At 40.4% G+C, this 23300-nt stretch overlaps 1 protein-coding gene across 8 annotated transcripts in view; it reads right to left on the reverse strand.

Moving 5' to 3' along the window:
- The window catches only part of ARID1B (AT-rich interaction domain 1B), a 429234-nt gene that overhangs the window by 22065 nt on the left and 383869 nt on the right, over window positions 1-23300 (reverse strand). For 6 of the 8 annotated variants that reach the window (XM_025294980.3, XM_025294976.3, XM_025294977.3 and 3 more), the window contains 5 exons: window positions 22314-22459; window positions 15983-16092; window positions 15123-15281; window positions 9068-9277; window positions 3926-4130 (listed from right to left, as the gene is read on the reverse strand). In XM_025294980.3, the coding sequence (XP_025150765.3) occupies window positions 3926-4130; window positions 9068-9277; window positions 15123-15281; window positions 15983-16092; window positions 22314-22459 (830 nt within the window). The remainder of the gene's footprint in view (window positions 1-3925; window positions 4131-9067; window positions 9278-15122; window positions 15282-15982; window positions 16093-22313; window positions 22460-23300) is intronic. The other 2 variants (XM_025294982.3, XM_025294979.3) reach the window with 1 other exon arrangement.

Genomic DNA, 23300 nt, shown 5'->3' on the forward strand with positions numbered 1-23300 from the left:
TCTATCACTTCTACTCAGAGAGCCTCAGCTGACCCAACATGTCTGCGCGGTCGGGGCCTGGTTGGGAATGAATACTGAGGACTGGCCAACAGAGGGTGCTTTCCATAACACCTGCCCTGGGTGCATAGGACTAGAGTGAATCAGGGAAGACTAGCTTTAACTATAGATACCTTCTTAGATGTAGATACCTTAAAATAAAAACTTACCAACTCATGCTTCTAAACCAGACCAGAGTTTTACCAAATTCAGTTTATTGTATTTGTATACCAAGTATGCATTTCCAGAGTTTCACCAAAAAATGCATATTTAAAAAGTAGATATAATGAAAGAAACAAGTAAGAGTCTTTTACAAATATATAAGGATAACCCTACAGACATGACTGCCCCACAGAACTGGCAGGGGAAATAACTGATTTCTTAAACTCAAGAAGCAGACTGTGCAGAAGCCAGCACAGCTTTCTTGGAACACGGCTCACAAGACCGTGAGTTCAGAATGGCCCTTATTTACAAGTATTCACATTTACAGCTAATAAAAAAAAAAAAAAAAAAAGGAAATATTCTTCCCTTTTGCCAGCGTGTTTTCCTTTCCTTTCAGGGAAAAAAAAAAAAAAAAAAATGAATGCAACCTCTGGAAGCTGCTAACAGAGGAGGCTGGCTCTCTAGGATATCCCTACCTTTTGCCAGAAGCTACAAATGTATACTGGAAAGTAAACAATGGAAAGGTTACTGAAGGTTAAGTACATTCACACACTTCAGACAGAACGGCCAGACTCCTAGCTGGGAAGATAATTTACACAGCATGGACCTGGTGCCCTAGTTCTGGCTGGGGTTGCAGGAAGGAGGGTAGGGAGATGAGGCATAGCTGATAGTCCCAGGTCTACGGCAACCAGAGGTCACCCAGAGGGCACCTCTGTTTATAACCTGAGCCCTTTTTCATTTATCTTCCACTGAGGATTCCCTAGTTGGATCCATGACAGGCTCTGTGACATCACCTGTCAGCTAATAATAGAAATTCAGTCAGCCACCTGCCAGCAAAGATGGATGGGTTTTTGGTTACAGACTTACTAATTGTAAGTGGAGCTTCCTCCCACCACCCGCCACCCATTCCTCCCAGCCGGGTCCCCTCCCTACCCTGCCCCTACCCCACTCTAGCTTACAGGCAGCGAAGGCCCTGGACCCCTGTGGCTGTTCATTAGATCTTCACTAACTTTTACAGTCAGTTATAACAAGAGCCCCGCCAGGACTTCAGAGATGCACCCGCACCCCCAGGCCCTGCTCAGGTTTCATTTAGGAGCCTTCCTTTGGTCGAATTGCTCTAGAACCCAAAGACACAACCTGGATCTCTGGGGTGAGAAGCCACACAGTCACTCGACAGTGAAGATCAGGGTGAAGGCTCCAGGGCTAAGGGGCAACACCTTTCAGAGGCTGTTGAATTTCAAAGAGCTGACTGAATTTCAAATCTTATCAGCCGTGTCACATCTGAACTGGAACACAGGGGGATGACCTTAAGTCATTAGCATCTAGGATTTAAGCTGGTTCAGAATGAACATTCGAAAAAAGAATCTAGAATGTTTCTGAGGAATCTTTTAGTTGTTTGCCTGGATGTATCGGTAAGGAATAAGCTACAGTTAGGTTCTTATGAGAAAAAACCTGACTCAAAGAACACAAATTTTGGCTGAAAATCGATTAAAATTTTTTGTAGTATATAAGGCCCTGACATGGCAAAGGTTTGGGAATAATTTGTTTCCCTTCTCTGACAATAAAAATGTTTCAGAAACATTTTCCTTAATAATAGGTCTGGAATGCTGGAGGCAATGCCTGGCTTTTGGTTGAGAGGCTGGCGTTACTCACTGCCCCACGGCCTGGTCCATGTTTCTGTCCTCTTGCTGAGCGGTGTGCACAACACATGAGCCAGGCAGACTGGCCCCGTGCACCCTGCACTATGCCCTCCAGGCTGTGCACTGGCTGAACGGCTAAATTCAGGAAGCTTTCCTCCCGCTTCCTGTTTCACAGACTCGGGCTCCATTTGGACTACTGAGAAGAATGTATTATCAGAGGTGCGCCTGCAATCCGAGCTCTTTTGTGCAGTTAAAACGATAATGTTGCCATAAAAATGATAGTTTAAAATAAAGAGGGGGGAGAGGAAAGAGCTGACTGTTCAGAGCACAGGCCCTGTACTTTCTGAAGTGTCTATACCTCAGCAGGATTTCTTGTACTGAAGCTGATGCACACTGGGAGAGCTATTCTCCATACAGAAGTACAGACCATTCAGTGACATGAGTTCTTTCCTGGCAAATAAAATATACCTTTAGATCTTTGCAGACATCACCACTTTGGTCCCTACACCCTACTGGGTTTTTATTTTGGAAAAATAGTTTCAGAGCTGTTCAGAGGCAGCTTGTTTTACTCTGTGAACTGAATGTAATGTTGTGAGATTTTCGAAATTAGATTTCACAGTTTTTAAAGTCCACCATAACTGGCAAAGGCTGTGGATCTTTAAGGATGGGGTGAGAGAGAGGAACTTCTCTACTTGTATTTAGAACCAACAGATCTATATTGAGGTGTGCTCATTACACATGTACCTTGGGCCTTAAAAGTATTTATTTGAGATCTCTTATTAGATATTAGCATTACCCTCCAGATATCAGCTAGAGCAAGTAATTAAAAGAGAAACAACGCCTTTCTTTGGCTCACAGGTACCACTTTCTGTGTGAACAGTTTACCTATTACAGCACTGCTTTAAGCACAAAGTGTGGTAGGTAACCTGGCTCTCTAATTCTAGAGCCAGATGTCTGGGATCAAAGCCTGGTTCTCCCCCTCATTAGCAACAATGGGCCAGTCTGCTGAGATTATATGTGCCTTGGTTTTCTCAGGGGTTTTAGAACAGTATCTGTATCACAGGGCTCATATGAAGATTAAATGGGAAAGCCCTGGCACACTCTTAAGTGCTCAAGAAATATTGGCTATGATCATTTGACTGCATAACAGTGTTGGGGGATGTGGCAGGTACAATCAGCCACTTCATATGCAGGACAGTGTGAGCAAGTGTGACCAACACAGGGCTTGGACACAGCCAGAAACAGACCACAGAATGATCAAACTTAACTTGAGTGAGGTCACCCAGAACTAAGGATGATTCAAATCTCTTCTCATCTTCAATATTGGATTTATCAGAATACCGTGATTCAGTAATTTCAAATCTGAAATGCTAACAGAACAGAAGCCATCACGAGAGCCGAAAGGATGGCAGGGTGTCTAACAGCTGAGTGGAGAGACAGTAGAGAAGGCAGGTACCATTTGTATGATTTTGCTTCTGTGAATTCAAGTGAATCACCATTATTCCCAAGCAGTATTTGCTCAGATTCCTGACCTCTAGCTCAAAGCTAATTTGGACTCCACTTTTGCAGAAACAGGGCTATACAGATCTTTATCATGAAAGTTTGCTGAATTCCCTACAAGCAAAAACTTGCTTGGCAGGGAACATTAAATATGAGGTCCAAATTTCATTTTGCTGTGTACAAATCTAAGTATCTCCGACAGAGGCAGAGCTGGTGGAAGCTGGCTGTTAAATCTGCAGGGTGCATTTCCAGTATGAGCACAGGTTAATGGGAAGACATTTTGATAGTTAGATGGGATATTTAAAAATAACTGTATAAGGAATTAAGGTATACAACTCAGAACCTGAAGTCTACTTTGACTAGAAAAGGTAAAGCAAAAGATCGGCACCTTCAAAGTGCAGAGCAGAAACACAATATCCCCAGTTCATTCTTCCTTCCCTTAGGGACCCCGTTAGGGTCCAGTTAAACGAACAAGAGAAGACAGGATGCCCCTTCCCCTCTCTCGGACCCCAGTGTGTCCTGTTTGCTCTGCTGAGTGGCCATCTCACAGCCCGGGAGGGGCTCCCGGCTGCAGCGCCCCCACTTACCAGGAGATGGCGGCTGGAGCTTGGGCTGCTTCTTGGTGTCGCCTGTGCTGAAGACTTCCGGCGGGGGCTCCTCCCCACGCTCGATCTTGCACTCAAAGGCAAACAGGTACTGAATATACTGCTTTTTCAGGGAGCTTGCTGCACTGCTCGAAGTGCCAACATTTAGGTTGGTTGCCAGCTCACGCCACTTCTTGTTTTTATTAACCTAGCAGAAAAAAAAAAGGCAGGATCACTGGTTTGCAGCAGAGTGGCTTGTTTAAAGCCAGGAAACAAAAAAGAGCACTTAATATCTTGGTTTACTTTTTTTTTTTCATTTGCCTCTTTTAACTAATGCTCATTACTCCCACTCAGTAGTGCATAGACAGCATTTACAGTTATAAAACCATTAAGGAACCTGCTGATAGCTACATAAAAAGCATTGCTCGTGGAGATTCTTCTGCCCGGTGCGTCTTCTAATGCCTCAAGAGTCTGCCAGAGTGGGTGCTGCTCGGAGCCGGTGATTTATCTGAGCAAAGGCGCTCTTGCTCACCCCCATCTCACTCTTATTTTTTTAAAAAAAGGGTGTCTAAAAACTAATTTAAAAAGCAATAACAGAATTATTTTGCAATTTAAGTATTTGAGCCTTAGTAAGAAAAACAATGTCTCCTTCCAACAGCCACAGGCTTCCAGAAAGATGAGCCTATAATTTCTGTTCATGTCCAGTCTTTCATGTGAGGCTTTCTTGTATTGTTGGGTGAAGGAGGCCCCAACCAAATGAGCCCAATCTAACAGTCCAGCGGAAGTCATCAACCCTGTCTGAGCTGTGGAGCCACCAGCTAGCTGACATGGCCGCACCAGTGGGCTTGGGAAGGGGCACATAGGACCATCCAGCGTTCCCACTTACACTCAGCCTGGAGGGAATACAACTGCAAAAAGAGAAGAAAGGAAAGGAATCCTCAAATGTTATATAAGATTTGAGGAATTGGTTTAACTTTTTGATTGATTCCCAACGGGAACATGTCACACGAGGCTGACACACGAAGGAAACATGAAGGCCTGCAAATGCTTGGGGAATATTTTGCCTTTAAATGTGTCCTGTGTTAAGTAGCATGGGTTAAAGGGACAGTGAGTTTGAATGAAATGTTCAATTTTTGGATTCAAACTTCCTCACAAAGCTCTTTATGTCCATTTACTTAGTATTAAATGGTGCATGAGAAACCAGAGAATACTCTCGGGAATGCTTAGTGCCATTTTTGGTACTGAATGCCAGGCTGCAACGGGCAGGCCTGTGACTGCTTCTGAAACAGCAGGCAGAGTGCTGGCTGGGACACCCTGAAAAGCAAGGCTTTTAGCTGATTCCTCTGGGGCTGCAGCACCTGTTCGAACCACATCTGATGGGGTGTGAGTGACAATGCAGCCAAGGCCTCACTGCTGGGAATCTCTACGACATTCAAGCAACTTCATCAGCCAAGCCAGCAGCATCTTGCTCACAGACCCAACCTGGGAGTCCACTTGGCTGAGTGAGGTGTCCTGAGGTTCCTTGCTTCTGTGAGCTGGGTGAAAGCCTTCGCTGGCCACCACCCACACCTGGTCACACCTGGTCTGCATCCTGTGATCCCATCTGATTACGCCGTCTGGAGTCAAGCTCTAATTGCTTCACTTGGAGGCCTCAGTCTCGGGTGGGAGGAGGCTCCTCAGAGAGGGCTGAGAACAAAAGCCTCTCCTGCACGCCCCTGCAGCCCGGAGACCAGGGTGGGTCCTCAGTGATACCTGCGCATCAGCTGACCTACCTTTGGATAGGGAGGCCCGGAACACCTGAGGCCTGGAGCAGCTCCTTTCACTGGTCTGGGAGGGAGCTCAGGAACTGACAGGTTTTAAATGCTCCCAGGTGCTGCTATGAACAGCTAGGTCGGAGAACCAAGGGCAGATAAAGGGCATATGCTTCGCAATCAAACAAACCTGGCCCTACCACCTACCCTGAGAATTCCTGGGCCACAACATTCTTGTACAGTTGGCCTTCCCTGTTCCCTGGTTCTGCATTTGTGAATTCAACCAGTTGTGAATTGAAAGTATTGAAAAAGAAAAAGAAAAGCAACCCCCACTCTGCCCAAAAGAAAGTTCCAAGAAGCAACACTTGAACTTGTACCAGCAACTATTTACATAGCATTACACTGTATTGGGTATAAGTAACTGAGAGATATCTTTAGTATATGGGAGGTGGTGTGTAGGTTCCAGAAATAAAGAGGCTTGAGCTCACAGGGTTTCAGTATTTATGGGGATCCTGGAACCAGTGTTCTGTGGACCCCAGGGGACGACTGTACTTCAATCTGTTACATCTCTTCTTCAGGGCTGATGACTCTGCATTCCATGGGTGTTGAGAGAGAAGTGACAAGAAAAAGGACGGTGCCCAGGATGCAGCAGGCACTCACCCCTGAGGGCCCTTTTCTCCTTTCTACTTCGGGATCAGATCAGATCAGATCAGATCAGTCACGTCCGACTCTTTGCGACCCCATGAATCACAGCACGCCAGGCCTCCTTGTCCATCACCAACTCCCGGAGTTCACTGAGACTCATGTTCATCGAGTCAGTGATGCCATCCAGCCATCTCATCCTCTGTCGTCCCCTTCTCCTCTTGCCCCCAATCCCTCCGAGCATCAGACTCTTTTCCAATGAGTCAACTCTTCACATGAGGTGGCCAAAGTACTGGAGTTTCAGCTTTAGCATCATTCCTTCCAAAGAAATCCCAGGGCTGATCTCCTTCAAAATGGACTGGTTGGATCTCCTTGCAGCCCAAGGGACTCTCAAGAGTCTTCTCCAACACCACACTTCAAAAGCATCAATTCTTCAGCACTCAGCTTTCTTCACAGTCCAACTCTCACATCCATACATGACCACAGGAAAAACCATAGCCTTGACTAGACGAACCTTTGTTGGCATAGTAATGTCTCTGCTTTTGAATATGCTATCTAGGTTGGACATAACTATCCTTCCAAGGAGTAAGCGTCTTTTAATTTCATGGCTGCAGTCACCATCCGCAGTGATTTTGGAGCCCCCAAAAATAAAGTCTGACACTGTTTCCACATCTATTTCCCATGAAGTGGTGGGACCGGATGCCACGATCTTCGTTTTCTGAATGTTGAGCTTTAAGCCAACTTTTTCACTCTCCACTTTCACTTTCATCAAGAGGCTTTTGAGTTCCTCTTTACTTTCTGCCATAAGGGTGGTGTCGTCTGCATATCTGAGGTTATTGATATTTCTCCTGGCAATCTTGATTCCATCTTGTGTTTCTTCCAGTCCAGCATTTCTCATGATGTAGTCTGCTTATAAGTTAAATAAGCAGGGTGACAATATACAGCCTTGACGTACTCCTTTTCCTATTTGGAACCAGTCTGTTGTTTCATGCCCAGTTCTAACTGTTGCTTCCTGACCTGCATACAAATTTCTCAAGAGGCAGATCAGGTGGTCTGGTATTCCCATCTCTTTCAGAATTTTCCACAGTATATTGTGATCCACACAGTCAAGGCTTTGGCATAGTCAATAAAGCTGAAACAGATGTTTTTCTGGAACTCTCTTGCTTTTTTCCATGATCCAGTGGATGTTGGCAATTTGATCTCTGGTTCCTCTACCTTTTCTAAAACCAGCTTGAACAACAGGAAGTTCACGGTTCACATATTGCTGAAGCCTGGCTTGGAGAATTTTGAGCATTACTTTACTAGCGTGTGAGATGAGTACAATTGTGCGGTAGTTTGAGCATTCTTTGGCATTGCCTTTCTTTGGGATCGGAATGAAAACTGACCTTTTCCAGTCCTGTGGCCACTGCTGAGTTTTCCAAATTTGCTGGCATATTGAGTGCAGCACTTTCACAATATCATCTTTCAGGATTTGAAATAGCTCAACTGGAATTCCATCACTCCACTAGCTTTGTTCGTAGTGATGCTTTCTAAGGCCCACTGGACTTCACATTCCAGGATGTCTGGCTCTAGGTCAGTGATCACACCATCGTGATTATCTGGGTCGTGAAGATCTTTTTTGTACAGTTCTTCTGTGTATTCTTGCCATCTCTTCTTAATATCTTCTGCTTCTGTTAGGTCCATACCATTTCTGTCCTTTATCGAGCCCATCTTTGCATGAAATGTTCCCTTGGTATCTCAAATTTTCTTGAAGAGATCTCTAGTCTTTCCCATTCTGTTGTTTTCCTCTATTTCTTTGCATTGATTGCTGAAGAAGGCTTTCTTATCTCTTCTTGCTATTCTTTGGAACTCTGCATTCAGATGCTTATATCTTTCCTTTTCTCCTTTGCTTTTCACTTCTCTTCTTTTCACAGCTATTTGTAAGGCCTCCCCAGACAGCCATTTTGCTTTTCTGCATTTCTTTTCCATGGGGATGGTCTTGATCCCGGTCTCCTGTACAATGTCACAAACCTCATTCCATAGTTCATCAGGCACTCTATCTATCAGATCTAGGCCCTTAAATCTATTTCTCACTTCCACTGTATAATCATAAGGGATTTGATTTAGGTCATACCTGAATGGTCTAGTGGTTTTCCCTACTTTGGGATATTGGACACACAAACCCGCCCCAGTGCTAAAAACAGGGCTGTGACGAGGGAAACAAGAATGTGGCCCCTAGGGTAAAGAATGAAGGGTCAAGTGCAGGGGAGGCATCTGCACAACCCCAAAAGGAGTGCCTCTGGGCATTCTGCACCTGGGTGCCCCCAGCCATGGGAAAGGACAGCACTGCCCCTCCTGTCACCCAGGTACAGTGGACATGGTCATAGAAGGATGCCAGTTTTCTTGTTAACTTGCTCTGGATAGAGGGAAACAGCGAATTTGATTTATATCTGATGTAGACATTTAGTCATTTGCAAAACATTTCTGTTTACCATGAAATTCTAACACAGATTCCACAGAATTTGAGAGCTGTTAGGGACCCTGAAGCAAAAACCTAGCTCAAATGTCTCATTTTACAGTTGAGGATTGAGTCCAGGCAGATCGGGTTCCCTGACCCCAGTGCCGCCCCCGCCCCCCACCTGCCACACGTGAACATGGATCCAGTAAAGTGACCTTCCCAGAGGCTCAGCTTTTTCTTTGTGAGAAAAAAAAAAAATTCAAGTTTGCATATTTAAAGCTCATCCATAACATCTTCTCATTCAGCTGTTCTCACCTGTGCCAAACCTCCGATCTCTTTGACGCAGACATAGAGTCGGAACAGGTCCAACGGCTTCTTGCCCACTGCAGGCAGACTTGAGACCGGGGAGCCCCTCTCCTCCATGAAGGTGAGGTAGCGGTCCACCCACAGCTTCCTCTCTGGCTCATTCCCCAGCTCATACACCTTTGTGATCTTCTCCCCAGTGGTGGTGGATGAGCTGGACTTCTAGAGCCCAGGGCAGCATTTGGAGATGGGGCATAAGCGGGCCGAGGGAAATGGAAGAAGGTGAGAAAAAAAGTAATGAGCTACCAAATACAAGAAGAGAAGAAATTTTAAAACTACTGCTATCACACAACAATCAGGAATGAAGGCTACTAGTTCAGGCACAAAGTATACATTTTCTCAATTAAGAATTAACTTTGGCTTTAACTAAAGGGCCCAAACTCCCCCTTTTATATACTTGAAAAACAAAACAGAACAAAAATCTTTTTTACTTTATCAATATAAGCGTTGAATCCCAGAAGGCAAGACTCCAATGACCCCTCATGTAATTTTTTCTTTTTTTTTAAAAAAGGGTGCAAGTTCATTGAATGGCCACAATGAGTTTATAGTTTCAACTGTAATATTATAGAGCCCCCCTCCTCATTACATAGACGCCTACATTTCCTTGTCAAAACATGAATGACCAATGTATAGCTTTATTAAAACTAAATCATATGGAGGTAGAGCACATACGTGATGTGTGTTGAAAAATACAAGGTAGGTCACATGTCATCGGACCCAGCGGGGTGTGTGCTTTACATGTGAGAGCCTTCTAAATTAATGGCCAGTTACTAGCATTCTCTCAGAATGATCTGCTTTCCTGACTTAAGATTTCTTGAACTTTTCTGTCAAGGTAATTTTAATAGATTTCTTATGCGACCATATGTTCATCACAAACACATGCGCTATTTCATACTCCCAGCTTATTTATGAACGTTTACTTTTATGCGCCCATTTGGTTTATACTGATGTTCTAATTCTTGGTCTTTCATTTTTCTAATTTTATATTTGATACTAAAATGTCAGAAGTGGCTGTTTCTGCACACCTGAAGCTCACCCTCTGGATTATGTGATCTGGGAAGGTAATACTTTTTGTTCTAAACAGCCCAACTGTATATTCTCCCTTTCTTTTATGTCTCTGTATTTGTAACAATATTTGTATACCTGTAATATCTGCAACTGTGGGATTCTTGTGCAAAATCACTTGTAAATTCTCAATTAAATATTTCCTTGGAATAATAATATATTTCATTTAGTCATGTTTATTTACTAGCTTATCATTTGCAATGTATAGTATTATGTTAGATGAAGTTTTTTTAAACTCTTTTTCGTTATATTTAGCTCAACATAATTTTAAACATGTGACCTGAAATGGGGATGGTGAGTTAAATAACATAACTGTCATTAAGGTTTGATGCTACCTTGTTTAGCAAAGTGATTCCCAATAAAACTAGGGCCTGAGAAAGGATGCTTGAAAATGAAACTAATCAAGCTGATGGGTGGCAGAGGTCCTTCCAATTAACATGTAATTTCCCAAGCTATTTTTGCTAAAATTTTAAGCCTTCAGCTTTAGAATTATTGAAACATAAAATCTTTATATAAGACATATAAAAATGGGTGATACAGCTGATATAAATAAAAACTGTAGAGTGGCAGGATTAAAAAAAAACAACTGTGACCTTTTACAATTTATATTGATGAAGCTAAAGAGCAAGTCACCTAACAGTTACTTTAGATAAGAACTTAAAATGTATATACATATTCTTATATATGTCTTATAAATTCATGTATATACCAGAAATATGGAACACATTCCATATCCAAATAAGTTTGTACATTTTATCATATTCTTATATCCAAGGAGTCTCTGACTAGGGAAAGAAACTGTTCTAACACATCTTATACCACATTCTCATCCTGGGAACATTTCAGAAGCTTTGTCATCATTAATGAGGTAGTTATTAACAAGAGGTTTCTAAATCCTAGTGCTGAAAACCTTTTTGTCTTTATTGGGAGGCACATTGAAAAAATGGACCCAATCTTTTAAAAAAATAAAAATCTGAAATAAGAATCAGAGGAAAAAAGCACTATCACATAAAATCAATTAATATAACAACAAACCACCACCACCATGAACCTCCCCCTTTTATTTCATCTGTGAAAAATTGAGAGGTAAAAATTTGAGATTCATTTTAAGAATAAGAGATATAAAATCAATCATTTCAATTTACAATTACTCTAAGCGCTCCACCAACATCCTGAATATAAGAACCAACTGCTATTTCTGGCCTGGTCCTCTCTAAACCCCAAATGTGGAAGGGCTCCAGGAGAACAGTTCATCATGACCCAAGCAATGAGACTATGGTGTTTGTTCCTATTTATGAAAGGACTGTATTCTCATAAACTGAAATGGGTCTAAAGGAATGATTCACTTAGTTTGACTATCCATAGTTTACCTTTTCTTACCATTCTTTGTTAAATGAACTTAAGTTTAACTTCTATATATCTCAATTTGTTCTCATAAAATGAGAAAACCTTAATGAAGATAATTGCTTTTAATAGTTTTATTTTTCATAGTTTTTGATCTTTAAAAATGCACTTTATGGTGCCGTAAGGTAGGAAAAGGCATCTTTATGAAAAGAAAGTGGTCAAGCCTCAGTTATGTGTCAGGTCCTAGAAGAGGTCTCCTCTGAGGCCAGCTCCCTGGTCTGAATCATCACAAGTTTTATTTGTCCTTAGTGGCACCTGGCCTCACAGGGCATCGAGGTGTGTGTCCTGCGTGGGATTAGCTGTCTGCCTTCCACTCTTCTGACCAGACCTTACGTTCCACAGGGCAGGACCTGTGTTGACTTTGAATCACCGACAGTGACAGCACACTGAAGGTCCTCAGTAGGTATTTATTCCCTAAGTGAATCAAATGAATGAGAAAGGTCTGAGAAGTCTGGCACCATCCAAGTAAGAATTAACAGCTGATTAAAACAGTCTATAAATAGGCTTTCAGTGAGCAAGGTGCTAAGTGAACGTGGACACAGTCTAATAAGACTGAAAGCTGAGAAGGGACTGGCGGACAAGTAACATCTCCATTCCCAGTCTCCAGGTGACACCCCAGCCCATTCCCAAAGTTAGTATCTGGGTGTCCAAACAGAGAAAAATAATATTAAGAAAAACAAAAGCCCTAGGAAGTAAAGACTATACACTTTATCACTGATTAGGCTCAACATGCACTTTTTTTGTTCTCAGACATTAGTTTTGACGTGACCTTTGGATACATGTCATTTACATTCTACTCATCAACAATGGGCAAAAGAAAAAAAAAAAAAAAAACTAGCCCTGCAGGAAGATAGTTAACTTTTCCAGGCCACTAGAACACCTCATTTTGCTTTGATACTGTAAAAATTGTATCTTACTCATGAAACACTGTCTTGGAGGCAAGAAAAAGAAATGGAGACTGCTGAAAAATTACAGCAAGACATTATTATGATGCCACAAAAGTTTTCCTTGCATATAACTTAATTAAGTCTATAAGTAGACGTTTCCTCAAATCTTTGAGGCAGATTTACATTTCAGCAGTCTTTACCATATGCCTGGTAATATGTGTATATGCATGTGTATGTGCAAATGTTTATTTTTATTGTAGAATGTTTTGTAACAAAACTGTTGGTCCACGGCACACTGTCAAAGCATAGAACATCTTTGTTATTTAGTTCATTTCAGGTCTGTTATTAGACAAGCTTTATTAGGAACACTGTGAGGAGCAATTTTAAGTACAATTTAAAGTTGCATCTCAGAAAGAGAAGTTAAATACTCTTCAACATGTATCTGCAGTGATTTGACAGTAGAGATAATCTGAGGTCCTTCATAACAATCTCCTTTTGTTCCCTTCTTGAATGAGCATTTCATTTGAGCGTGGAGTTGTTTTCTCAATACAAAGCAATCTCTTAACACCTTCCACTACCTCAAATCACATCCTCCCTTGTTCTCTTTTTCTATGACTGGAGCCAGAAGTATGATTGTAAATTTTTAAGTAAAAAGCGGTTATTTACAGGGAGCGATAATGTATGTAGAACTATATAGAAAAAAGAGGACAGTAATATGTGATTTTTAAGTATGATTATGTTACAGTTAGAAAATTAAATCAATAATTCAGTTTATTTTTCTTTCTCATATTTAAGTAGAAGGAAGGGTTTTGATAATAGCTTCCTATGGACTTAACTGGATACAGATAATGCGACAATAATTTAAAATATAATAAATATCTCAATCATTATTATCCAGATATCAGCAAGATGGAAATTTTAAACACGTAGTATGGGTCTATTAGAAGTCTTTAAGAAAAATCTTTTTTTTCTCCACTCATGTTTTATTGGTCATCTCTTATTTTCTAACATCAGTTCCCTACCCTACTTGAAATCCCTTCCTCTCTCTCTGAATTTCTCCCCTCTTTCCATTAGCATACTTAATGCTAAATTCCTGTCCATTTTATCTTAAGGTTTTAAAGATATTTTCAACCTCCGAAATTTTCCCCTCTGAGCCAATAAACAAATGTTTTTGAAAAGTTATACATAAGGTTCTATTTGTTGACTTGAGAATATTACTGATTCAAAAATGTTTTTTCTTTAATGAAAAGAAAAACCAGAACAGATTATGGGACAACCCCCTTCCCCATGTTGGCTGCCTTCTGAGACTCAAAGCAAATAACACAAAGATATCAGAATTAAGAAGCTGCACTCTCTCTTTCATTAGTTCTGCATAACCCATACTAGAAGCATTTTTTCATTTCATCTTGGTTGCTGAAAAAGCGAAACACATGTCTAGAGAAGAGGTAACAGTGAATGTTGCCCTTTCTTCCTCTGAAAAGGAAAATGCTGGTTATAGTAGAGCTCCACATGAATTTTACAAACATTTACTGGAACTACCAAATCTTCAAACCTTCAGCTCTATCTGTTTAAACCAGTGAATGGATAATTAATAGCAGCCTCCTTGTGGGGTTTTGACTAGATTGCCAGATTCTGCAGTTAGAGTCTTCTTCCCTCCAACTTGCTTTTCCTGAGCTGTGCTCTTCAATACATTGTCTTACAAAAATTAGCGTATTAATTAAGCCTTCTTGGCAAGTAATTGCATGTTCAGTTTTTTTTTTTTAAAGATCTTTTGATTCCCTATATGAATGTAAAATAAAGGTTACTACAGTGCCATTCTTCTTCTTCTTTAATGGCACAGAATTAATTTCTTTAGTAGGAAAATAAAAGCCTAGTTCTACAGGCAGAAGAATATTAAGGCAAAAAAAAAAAAAATTCCCTTATCTACACATTCCCAGTTTTTAAAAATATCATATAAAATCAACAATTTTAAGATTCTCAGCATGTGCACAGGATGTAAATTTTCTATCTCATATGATTCTAATGTAGGCACATATTAATCTATGAGTAGCATTCCAAATATTCATATATGCTAACATTTCTACAAATTTTCTGTTATTTTCTGACAACTAGATCGAAACAAAGTAGGGCTATAACATGCTGAACTGTGCCCAGAGTGTAGTATTTGTTTTCAAGATATAGGTAGTTGTGACATAAGATGTTTTAGACACAATAGCCCATAAAAGATTTAGTCCAAAGGCCAAACTTATCATTTATTCCATGGCTGCTATTAGTTACCACGTAAATGGACAGTTAACTCATTTTAAAGATCTTCCAGAAGCGCACAATGGGTTAGACATTTAATCAAAATCACTGTGTGAAGGAGTTTGGGCCCAGTAGCACAATCACATGCTTCTTATAGACGCTTCTTTATATCAGTGGTTTCATTATCAGCAATCAACTTACGTTATGATGCATACAAACTTTACTCATTTTGTTACTAGTATAATTACAAAGAAAATCCTTTCATGGATAAATTATGAAGAAAAAGTCTTATAAAACAAATTAATAAGCAAGCATTAAAGTAGAATTAATTATCAAAAAAACCCCCAAAAACCAAAAAAAACAAAACAAAACAAAAAGACAAAAAACAAAAAACCAGAGCCACTTACAGGGCTTGATGGAGTCTTTGGCCAGCCTGGGCTGCTAATGCTATCACTTTCATCTCCATGAAATGAGGAGATGCTAGCAGAGCTGGGGGACATTGGGGAAGGGACTGGCAGGTTGCCGGGGGTTGGGGGCTGAGAAATACCCTGAGAGCTGTAGCTATCCTGTGGTAGAGGAATAAAAAAAAAAAAAAAATGACAAAGGTAGGGCAAACTTTATTTAAAATAACAAAAAGCACATCCAGTTTAACAGACTAATTTTTATATATATTATATATATATAAAGACATGTACAAACAAACACACAAAACCACACACATATAAAGGTATTAAAACAACATTCTTAATTAGTAAACTTGGTAAGTTTGCTGGATGCTGGATAAGACCACTAAGCCACCATGCTTATTCAAGCTTACATGGAATGCTAAGCATGGGTTACCCCTTATGAAAGAAAGAAAGGAAAAAAAAAAAAAAAAAAGCTGTTCACCTTATTTATCAAATAAGGCAGGAAAGCAAAATATTAAGTATGCTGTTGTTGCTGAGGCGGCCAAAACAGGAAGCTATAAACTGAAGGCAGAGAAAATGGCTGCAAGTATCAAAACCAGGCAAGATCCCTTCCTTCTCCCCACCCCCAGGCACTTCTCTGGGTGGGTCCTGTCCCTCCGCCCCCTCCCACACCCAGTTAAATGCCATAAGAACTAGTAACTTTCAGATCCACACCATGAAGGGGGTGGGGAAAGAAGACTGCAAATGTGTCGCACAAGATGGAGGCATGCAGAAGAGAAGAAACCAAATGAAAAAAGAGGAGAGCACACGGCAGCTTCAGCGAGCAGGCCCCACACCACGTGCAGAGGAGAGAGGAGTACCTTCGACTTGCCCTCCGGCTGTGTGCTGCCTTCTTCTTTACCGTCGGCTTTGAGAGGCAGGGGCAGTTTGGATTCACTTGGAGACATCATATCTGCAAGACCCATAGATGCTAATCGAAAACAGGAGAGAGAGTTTAGGATTATACGAGTGACTCGTCAGGCTGTGCTCACTAACACAAGCTACCGAAGTGATGGGGCACCCGAATTTCCCTCCAAAGAAGGAAAGTAGAAAAAGGAGAAAGAAACTGTAACTCAGAGAATGCTAATTTCTGCAATCTAAGTAGCAACGGATTCTTGCAATTCTTTCTTATCTTTAAGGGGAGAAAAGCAATCATTTAACTCAAGACCTAGGCCACCAAAAGTCAACTATTATCAATATTATGTTTTCAAAATTATTACGGTTTTAATCATGGAGGTGCAAACAGAAATATGCTCAACGACCAAATTGCTAATTAGGTGTTGGAAGCAAAGGCTGGGTGTGTGTATTTTCACTGGCTGAGTAGAGGATTTACTGCTTTCTTAACTTCCTAAATTCACACAATCCATAGTTTGTAAAATCACTTACCACTTAATACTATTTCACTCAAAAGTCACATCTATTACATATGGCCTAGGCTACAAGGACGGAAGATGGTTGTAACAGATGATTTCAAAAGCAATCATCGAAAGTCATTTGTGAAGGAGAGGATTTCTAATTACTTTGCAATGGGGCTGGTTTCCTTTCATTCTGGGGCAGGATGTACACGGATCAGTCCTCAGCTGCAGTTCAAAAGCCCAGGTCAGACACCCACACCAGCTCAAGTCAACCCTGTGATCCCAGGCAAGACTCATCTTCTAGCTCCCGGCTCAGAAATTCAGTCAGGTTCATTTAGGCTATAGAATGAAAGGTTCCCAAAGGTCAACTGATTTTACCTGCAATACTAATAGACATTTTTAACTTAAAAATACGGGTTTAGCTTTCTTTTTAAAGGAAGAACAAGGCTAGAGTAGGGAATCAGTGTAGCTATCCAGGGCATAACTGCTGAATTTCTATAGAACCCCACTGTGCAAACCATCTGCACGGCACTGGGCTGTGAGTGCCACACCAACCAGCTGTGTGAAGAGGCAGAGTGAGGAGAGGTGGAAGGAGAAAGTGAGAGGGGAGAGAATTACGAGCCTTATAAATGAGTGAAAACCAGAAACATTCCCATTTCAAAAGAAAATAAAACTCGAGGTTTTATGAACAGGACCCATTTCACATTCTGCGAATCAAAGTGCTGGCTCAACCACTGCCATGCACATGCAGCATAATGTGCCAAAAAAAGAAAAAAAGCTTAAAAAAAAAAAAAAGGCTCCACAGATTGCCCACTACAAAATGATTATTGCACATATTCATGTATTACTATGTTTTAGAAAATAATTAGTTTTAATTACAGCAGTGAGAGAGTGAGCAGGGCTCTGGCGAATTAGCTGGCAAGCTTGGTGGTGTTAATTTGCTAATATCGTTAGCATCACTGCAGGTTGAGACCAGAGGTCCTGCCAAAAAAGCCTACCCGGCCACGTGCCCTTGAGTTTACATCAGAACACTCAATGATGCACTCTGAAATGCCTGTATTTTCCATGGGCACATTGGCTTGTTTTTCAAAGCCCATTTGCAGCCCAGTCAGCCCTTGAAGTCATCACCACACACACAAATCATAATTGGGATGTTTTTCTTTCTTTCTTTTTTCAAATTACTTTCAATACTTAGACTTTAAGAACTGAAACAAAAAGCTTTTTCAAGTGATGCAGCTGCAGAGTAAAATCTATTGGGATCAGCTAAAAACGTGGTTATTTTTGTGAATGTGTGAAACCTCAAAAAAGCAGCTGAGAGATATTACACCAAAAAGACAGCCTTGTGCAAAGTAGCGGATGGCTTTCCTGCAGCTTTACCTCTTGGGTCTACCAGGATATGAAATTGGGAACATCTTTACATGAAGAAAGCCCCCTTTTGAGAAGAAGAGAAGAGAAAAAAAAGCAGGGCAAATGTGGAAAGCAGGGTTTCTTTACCAAAGTCCACATGTCCTTGGCTAGCTATTCCCAGAGTGGGCTCAAAGGAATGATAATCACACAATTCCAGAAAAAAGTGGCAAGTCATGGGCATGGGGTTTCTGTTAAGTCCTGCTCCTTCTAAGGTTATAATAGTTTGTCAGTATTTTATAATAAATTATGCCTGAATATGAGTTTTGAAAAATAGGAATTAGTAATTTCTTAGTAGTTCCTTCTTCATGCATTAAATGTGTTAATGTACACAAAAGTAATTATTTTTAACATAAAGCATTAGGCCAATTATTGAATTATGATAATTAATGACAATTTAGAGTGATTTAAAAATCACACTGAGATGAATATATAAGCATATATAGAGGTTTGAAATTCCCCAAATTTCTTCATTTTCTATTATATATTTTAAAATGGGCATCAGGGTATGCAAACCTAAGTATTTTTTAAAAATTATTTTGAGAGAAACCTAAGTACAAAATATAAAGGAACAGTTTTACTTTGTACTCCTGCCTTGTGTGAGTGTCATATACTCAATCATGTCATATACTCTTCACGACTCCTCTGTCCATGGAATTTTCCAGGCAATAATACTGGACTGGGTTGCCATTTCCTCCTCCAGGGTATCTTCCCTTGTCCGGGGATCAAACCTGAGTCTCCTGTGTTTTATTTTACCAAATGGATCATAAGGTCTTTCCTTACTGTGGCTTTTACTGTTCCTTTTGTTAAAAAGTTTATTTTTTACTTCTTACCAGAATTCTCAGTGAATCATTGCAAACAGCCATATGTCTCCCAGGGCACTATTTTTTTCTCCTTTTCCAGAAGAGAAAGACCCCCAGTATTATAAGGATGTGTTAAATCAAAGCACTGTTCCTCCTACTGACATCAGTAATCCCATATGTAAAGTTCAGACATGAAAAGGGGCAGTAAAGAACCTGTGACTATAGAGAGAGCTGTGTGGGTACTGTATATACATCTCAAGTACTAGCCTCTGGCTTTACCATCGGAATTTAAGAGAAGAATGAGCTCTTAAAGTAAGTGTGGGTCAAGGTCCTAAGACAGCTTTCCCACCCTGGATTTAATATATTCAACAAGAACATAAAAAACATATGGTGTGAGTAAAAGTGAACTTAAACATTCATTCCTACCCTTCCAGCTTCCTTGACTTAGTTTCCCATCACAGCTACAAAATTATTTCCAGAAGATGGTAAAACAGGACCAGAAACACACAAATAGTTCTTTTTCATGGCAAATAAAATACTCTGTAAAATGTTTAACTCCTTGTTTTTGAAAACACAAAAGGGTCTATCTAAGTGTATACACTTGCAGATATTCACTGTTTTTATGTGTAGCAAATATATAGAGAATACAGTTAACACATACAAAGGGTATGAGAAAAGCTCAGGAGAAACACTTCTCTCTGGCTGGGTCAGCAGAGCTTTGAAATAATCCCCTGAAACTTCCCTATGCTGACCTGCCTCCAAGGGGGTGGTGCCTGGCCACAGTGCCACAAGGCTGATCACTTACTCTCTTAGGTTATTCGGATGGAAATGTGCTAAGACTTTGTGCAGTGACTTCTGCTGAGGTGAGCTTAGAATCACAGATGGTAGATATATTTTCTAGAATTTAGGTATCTTCTTTAAGGTAATGGTTTATATGTAGACAATTATACGATTAATGATATTATAAAATGAAACACGAATAAGTACAATGTAACTAACAGCACCAGTATTATATAAAGGTATATTTAATAAGGTTAAACTCGATTTGCAATTTTTCCCATGGTAATACATAATTCTAATCTTTTAGGCCAAATATCTATTTTAAAACCACTTCTTTAGAGGGAAGCAAGCCCCACTGCTTACCATCCCACTTCTCGCTGCATCTGATGGGAGGAGAGAATTGCCACATTCACAGTCACATTGACTCCATTTAAATAATCACTTGCTCACTGACGCTTGTAACAATTTGTCACAGTACACAGGATAACTTGTTTTTTGGCCTAGCACACTGTCTACAGGACAACTGTCTGGACTCAGCAAAGAACATGCTGGAATGCTGGTTGCATGAGCTGCTAACTGAGGTTCCTAAAACACCACTGGCCATCATTTGTATTATCTGTACTTTATCCAAAAGTGTCCATGGTTGGAGAAAATGTTTTGCTATTATTACTGGTAATTTATCTCCATGGGCCCAAACCAGGAAGACTGAGGTGGTGATGATCCAAGCCATTTCTGGCCCACCTCTCAGTTCAGTCGCTCAGTCGTGTCTGACTCCTGGCAACCCCATGGACAAGTCTAGACAAGCACAAATCTAGACAAATCAAGTGTACACCTTCAGACCACAACTCTTGTCAGGAGCTGCACTGTAATTGTGGGCTCCTCTGTCATTCCCATGTCCCTCAGAGACTGTAAGGCAGTTAAGCAGATTCACCTGTATCCATCAACAGACACACAGTAAATGCTAAGTCATCAATTTTCCTTGGATATGCTGGATGATTACTTTCTATCAGGTAACACTTGACTTAATAAAGCTGAAATCAAATCATATAAATGGGTAGAGGAAAATTTAATAAATGCTTAAATTATTAAAAATTCAGTATTTCAAAATGCACAATGCAATAAAAAATATACTACTACTGGCCCATACAAAAGACCATGAGGATAAATGGCCTTTCATTGAACATTTCCTCTGTATGAAATAACAAATAGCTGAATTATCTGAATAATAATAATAATAAAAAGAAACCCTCTCTGTGAATCTCCATTAAATTGGTTACTACTCAGGAATACATAAATCTCCTTAGGCAGGGCATCTATTTGTTGTTGGTTATTTTTGTGGCTCTAGGTCCAAAGGAAAAAAGGGAAAAATGAGTGCTGCTAATAGTGGGGAAAATTTATTGTGCAGTTTCAATGCTCTAAAGTAATTTTATTTCAGCAAGCCAGACAAAACACATAATGTCATAACCCAAATACACCATTACCTGGGACGGTGCTGCGAAGGAAAGGGAAAGCTTCTAGCTAACACTTCAAGCTTTTCACCTTTCATCTTAAATGTAAAAACATCTACCTCGCCAGGATGAATGACTGCTTAACATCAGGAAAGGCTATTTTATTTATTTATTTGAAAAGCCTGATTTTCACCAATAGTTTCCATTTTTTCCTCTTCCATAAACTTTTAAGGAGAAGTGAACAGGAATGACACTATTAAATTAGGCCCTAGAAACCAACAAATGCTGGACACTCAGTGGGATGCAAGCCCAGCCTCTAGCTGTCTGTCCTTCCTGATCAAGCGACAACAGCTCCTGGGGCGGCCTTTCAAAGATGGAGAGGTTAGAAAGATGGCGGAAGGCAGAGGAAATGAAAAAAGGTTAATAAGTGGGAGCCCAGCCACTGATTAACGAGGTTTTCCTAACACATCATAAAGCACTGCAGGACACACAGCTGGCTATGCAAAGTTCCAGATTAACTACAAGAGGGCATCCTACCCAAAATGTAGCTGTCAGAAAAAGTTAACAGGTCAGGTGAAATACATCAGTGTTTTCTCATTTAAAGAGCAGTGCTCATCATCCCTGGATACTTAGGTGGATTTTAAGGAGGTGGTTCAGGACCTAAGGGGTCTAAGAATGTGGAACATGTGCACAGTTTTAGACATTCTTGTTACTTCCACAAACTGCCAGAACACTCTTAGTCCACTAATCAGATTAGATTCGCTAAGAATGCAATTATTGAGATCATGGAGTATTCTGAAAAAAATTAAGTATCATGAAAAATTAAAAACAAATTGTTAAAAAATGCATGATTTCTCAACTGAGAGTCTACAAATAGCACTTTAAAAACAACTTTTTTCATGTATACATTTAAAGGTTGAGTTTCCCTAAACGCAAAAAAACCAAACCCTCTTTCAAATACCACCTTGTCCTATCCTTCAATCATTTCCTTTGAGGTATGAATTTTAATGCTTATCTCCACCACCAACAAACAGAGACTACAGACTTTGTCATGGGATCTTCCAATAACGTCCAAAGATAAAGAGAGCTTAGTGTATGTAAATACTTTGCAAGCAATCTACAACGACACTTGAAATACGTCCACATATCACACAAATACAGAGTGAATAAAATAATTTACATAAAATGTAATGTCCCTAAGACTTAACAGATGGAGCAAGTAACCAAGAGAAGCAGTATTTCCCCCCTTTGCACCAAATGATCTGACCGCTCAGGTTGCTTCTACACTCTCAGTGGTGCAAACGAGAGGTGGAGAGGGGAGGGGAAGAGCAGCCCTTGGAAGCAGGGAGCTGCCAAGGTTACCTGTTGAGCTGTTCACCATATTGGGCGTCATGCTGTAGGGGGGTGCCTGGGTGTTCATTAGCCCAGAGCTGTTGTTCATGGGCTGGCTGTAGGGCGAGCTGGAAGCCATGAGTCCACTCTGATTCATGCCGGGAAAGCCGCCTTGCCTACATGAAGAGAAAGCACATGCATACGTATACTGACCACGCACAGGAGCCGCAGTTTACCCGGCAGTCATTTCTCACCGTGGCAGTCATTATGGTAGGGGTTGGGCCATTATTTTTCTTCTTCCCTTAAGATAATTTATTTCCTGAAGCAAAAGACTGAACTCTACTCTATTTAATGCACCATGTAAAAATTCCAAATAATATAAGTTCCACAAATAATCATGTCAGGTGTTCCAGGTTATAATTTATAGAGAGGAATATGAAAAGGAAAGGGGGAACTTGAAATAAGAACAGGAATTACAAAAGCAAGCAAAATTAATTTCTAACATTTAAAAAGATTTGACTCTTCATTAACATGACTGAATACTCTTGCATCAAAAACCAAAAGTCAAGAAATAAAAAGCAGATGGGCAGTGTGAAAATGTTTAAAAATTTTTTACTTTGACCTAAATTTTCTGATATAATGAACACTGGAGAAAGAAACTCCAAAACTCCCTTTAACATGTGCAATTCGGTACTATTAAAAACACATCAATTTCCCTATATTAAAATTACACAGTAAACATCAGACTTCCACTTCTTTCTGTAGAACTTCAAGATTGCCAGAAGAAATACCAACAACCTCAGATATGCAGATGATACCACTCTAATGCAGAATGTGAAGAGGAACTAAAGAGCCTCTTGATGAGGGTAAAAGAGGACAGGCAAAAAGCTGGCTTAAAACTCAACATTCGAAAAACTAAGATCATGGCATCTGGTTCTATAATGGGTTTGAAAAAGTGGAAGCAGTGACAGATTTTATTTTCGTGGACTTCAGAATCACTGCAGATGGTGACTACAG

The sequence above is a fragment of the Bubalus bubalis genome, chromosome 10, assembly GCF_019923935.1.
Source record: "Bubalus bubalis isolate 160015118507 breed Murrah chromosome 10, NDDB_SH_1, whole genome shotgun sequence".
NCBI lineage: Eukaryota > Metazoa > Chordata > Mammalia > Artiodactyla > Bovidae > Bubalus > Bubalus bubalis.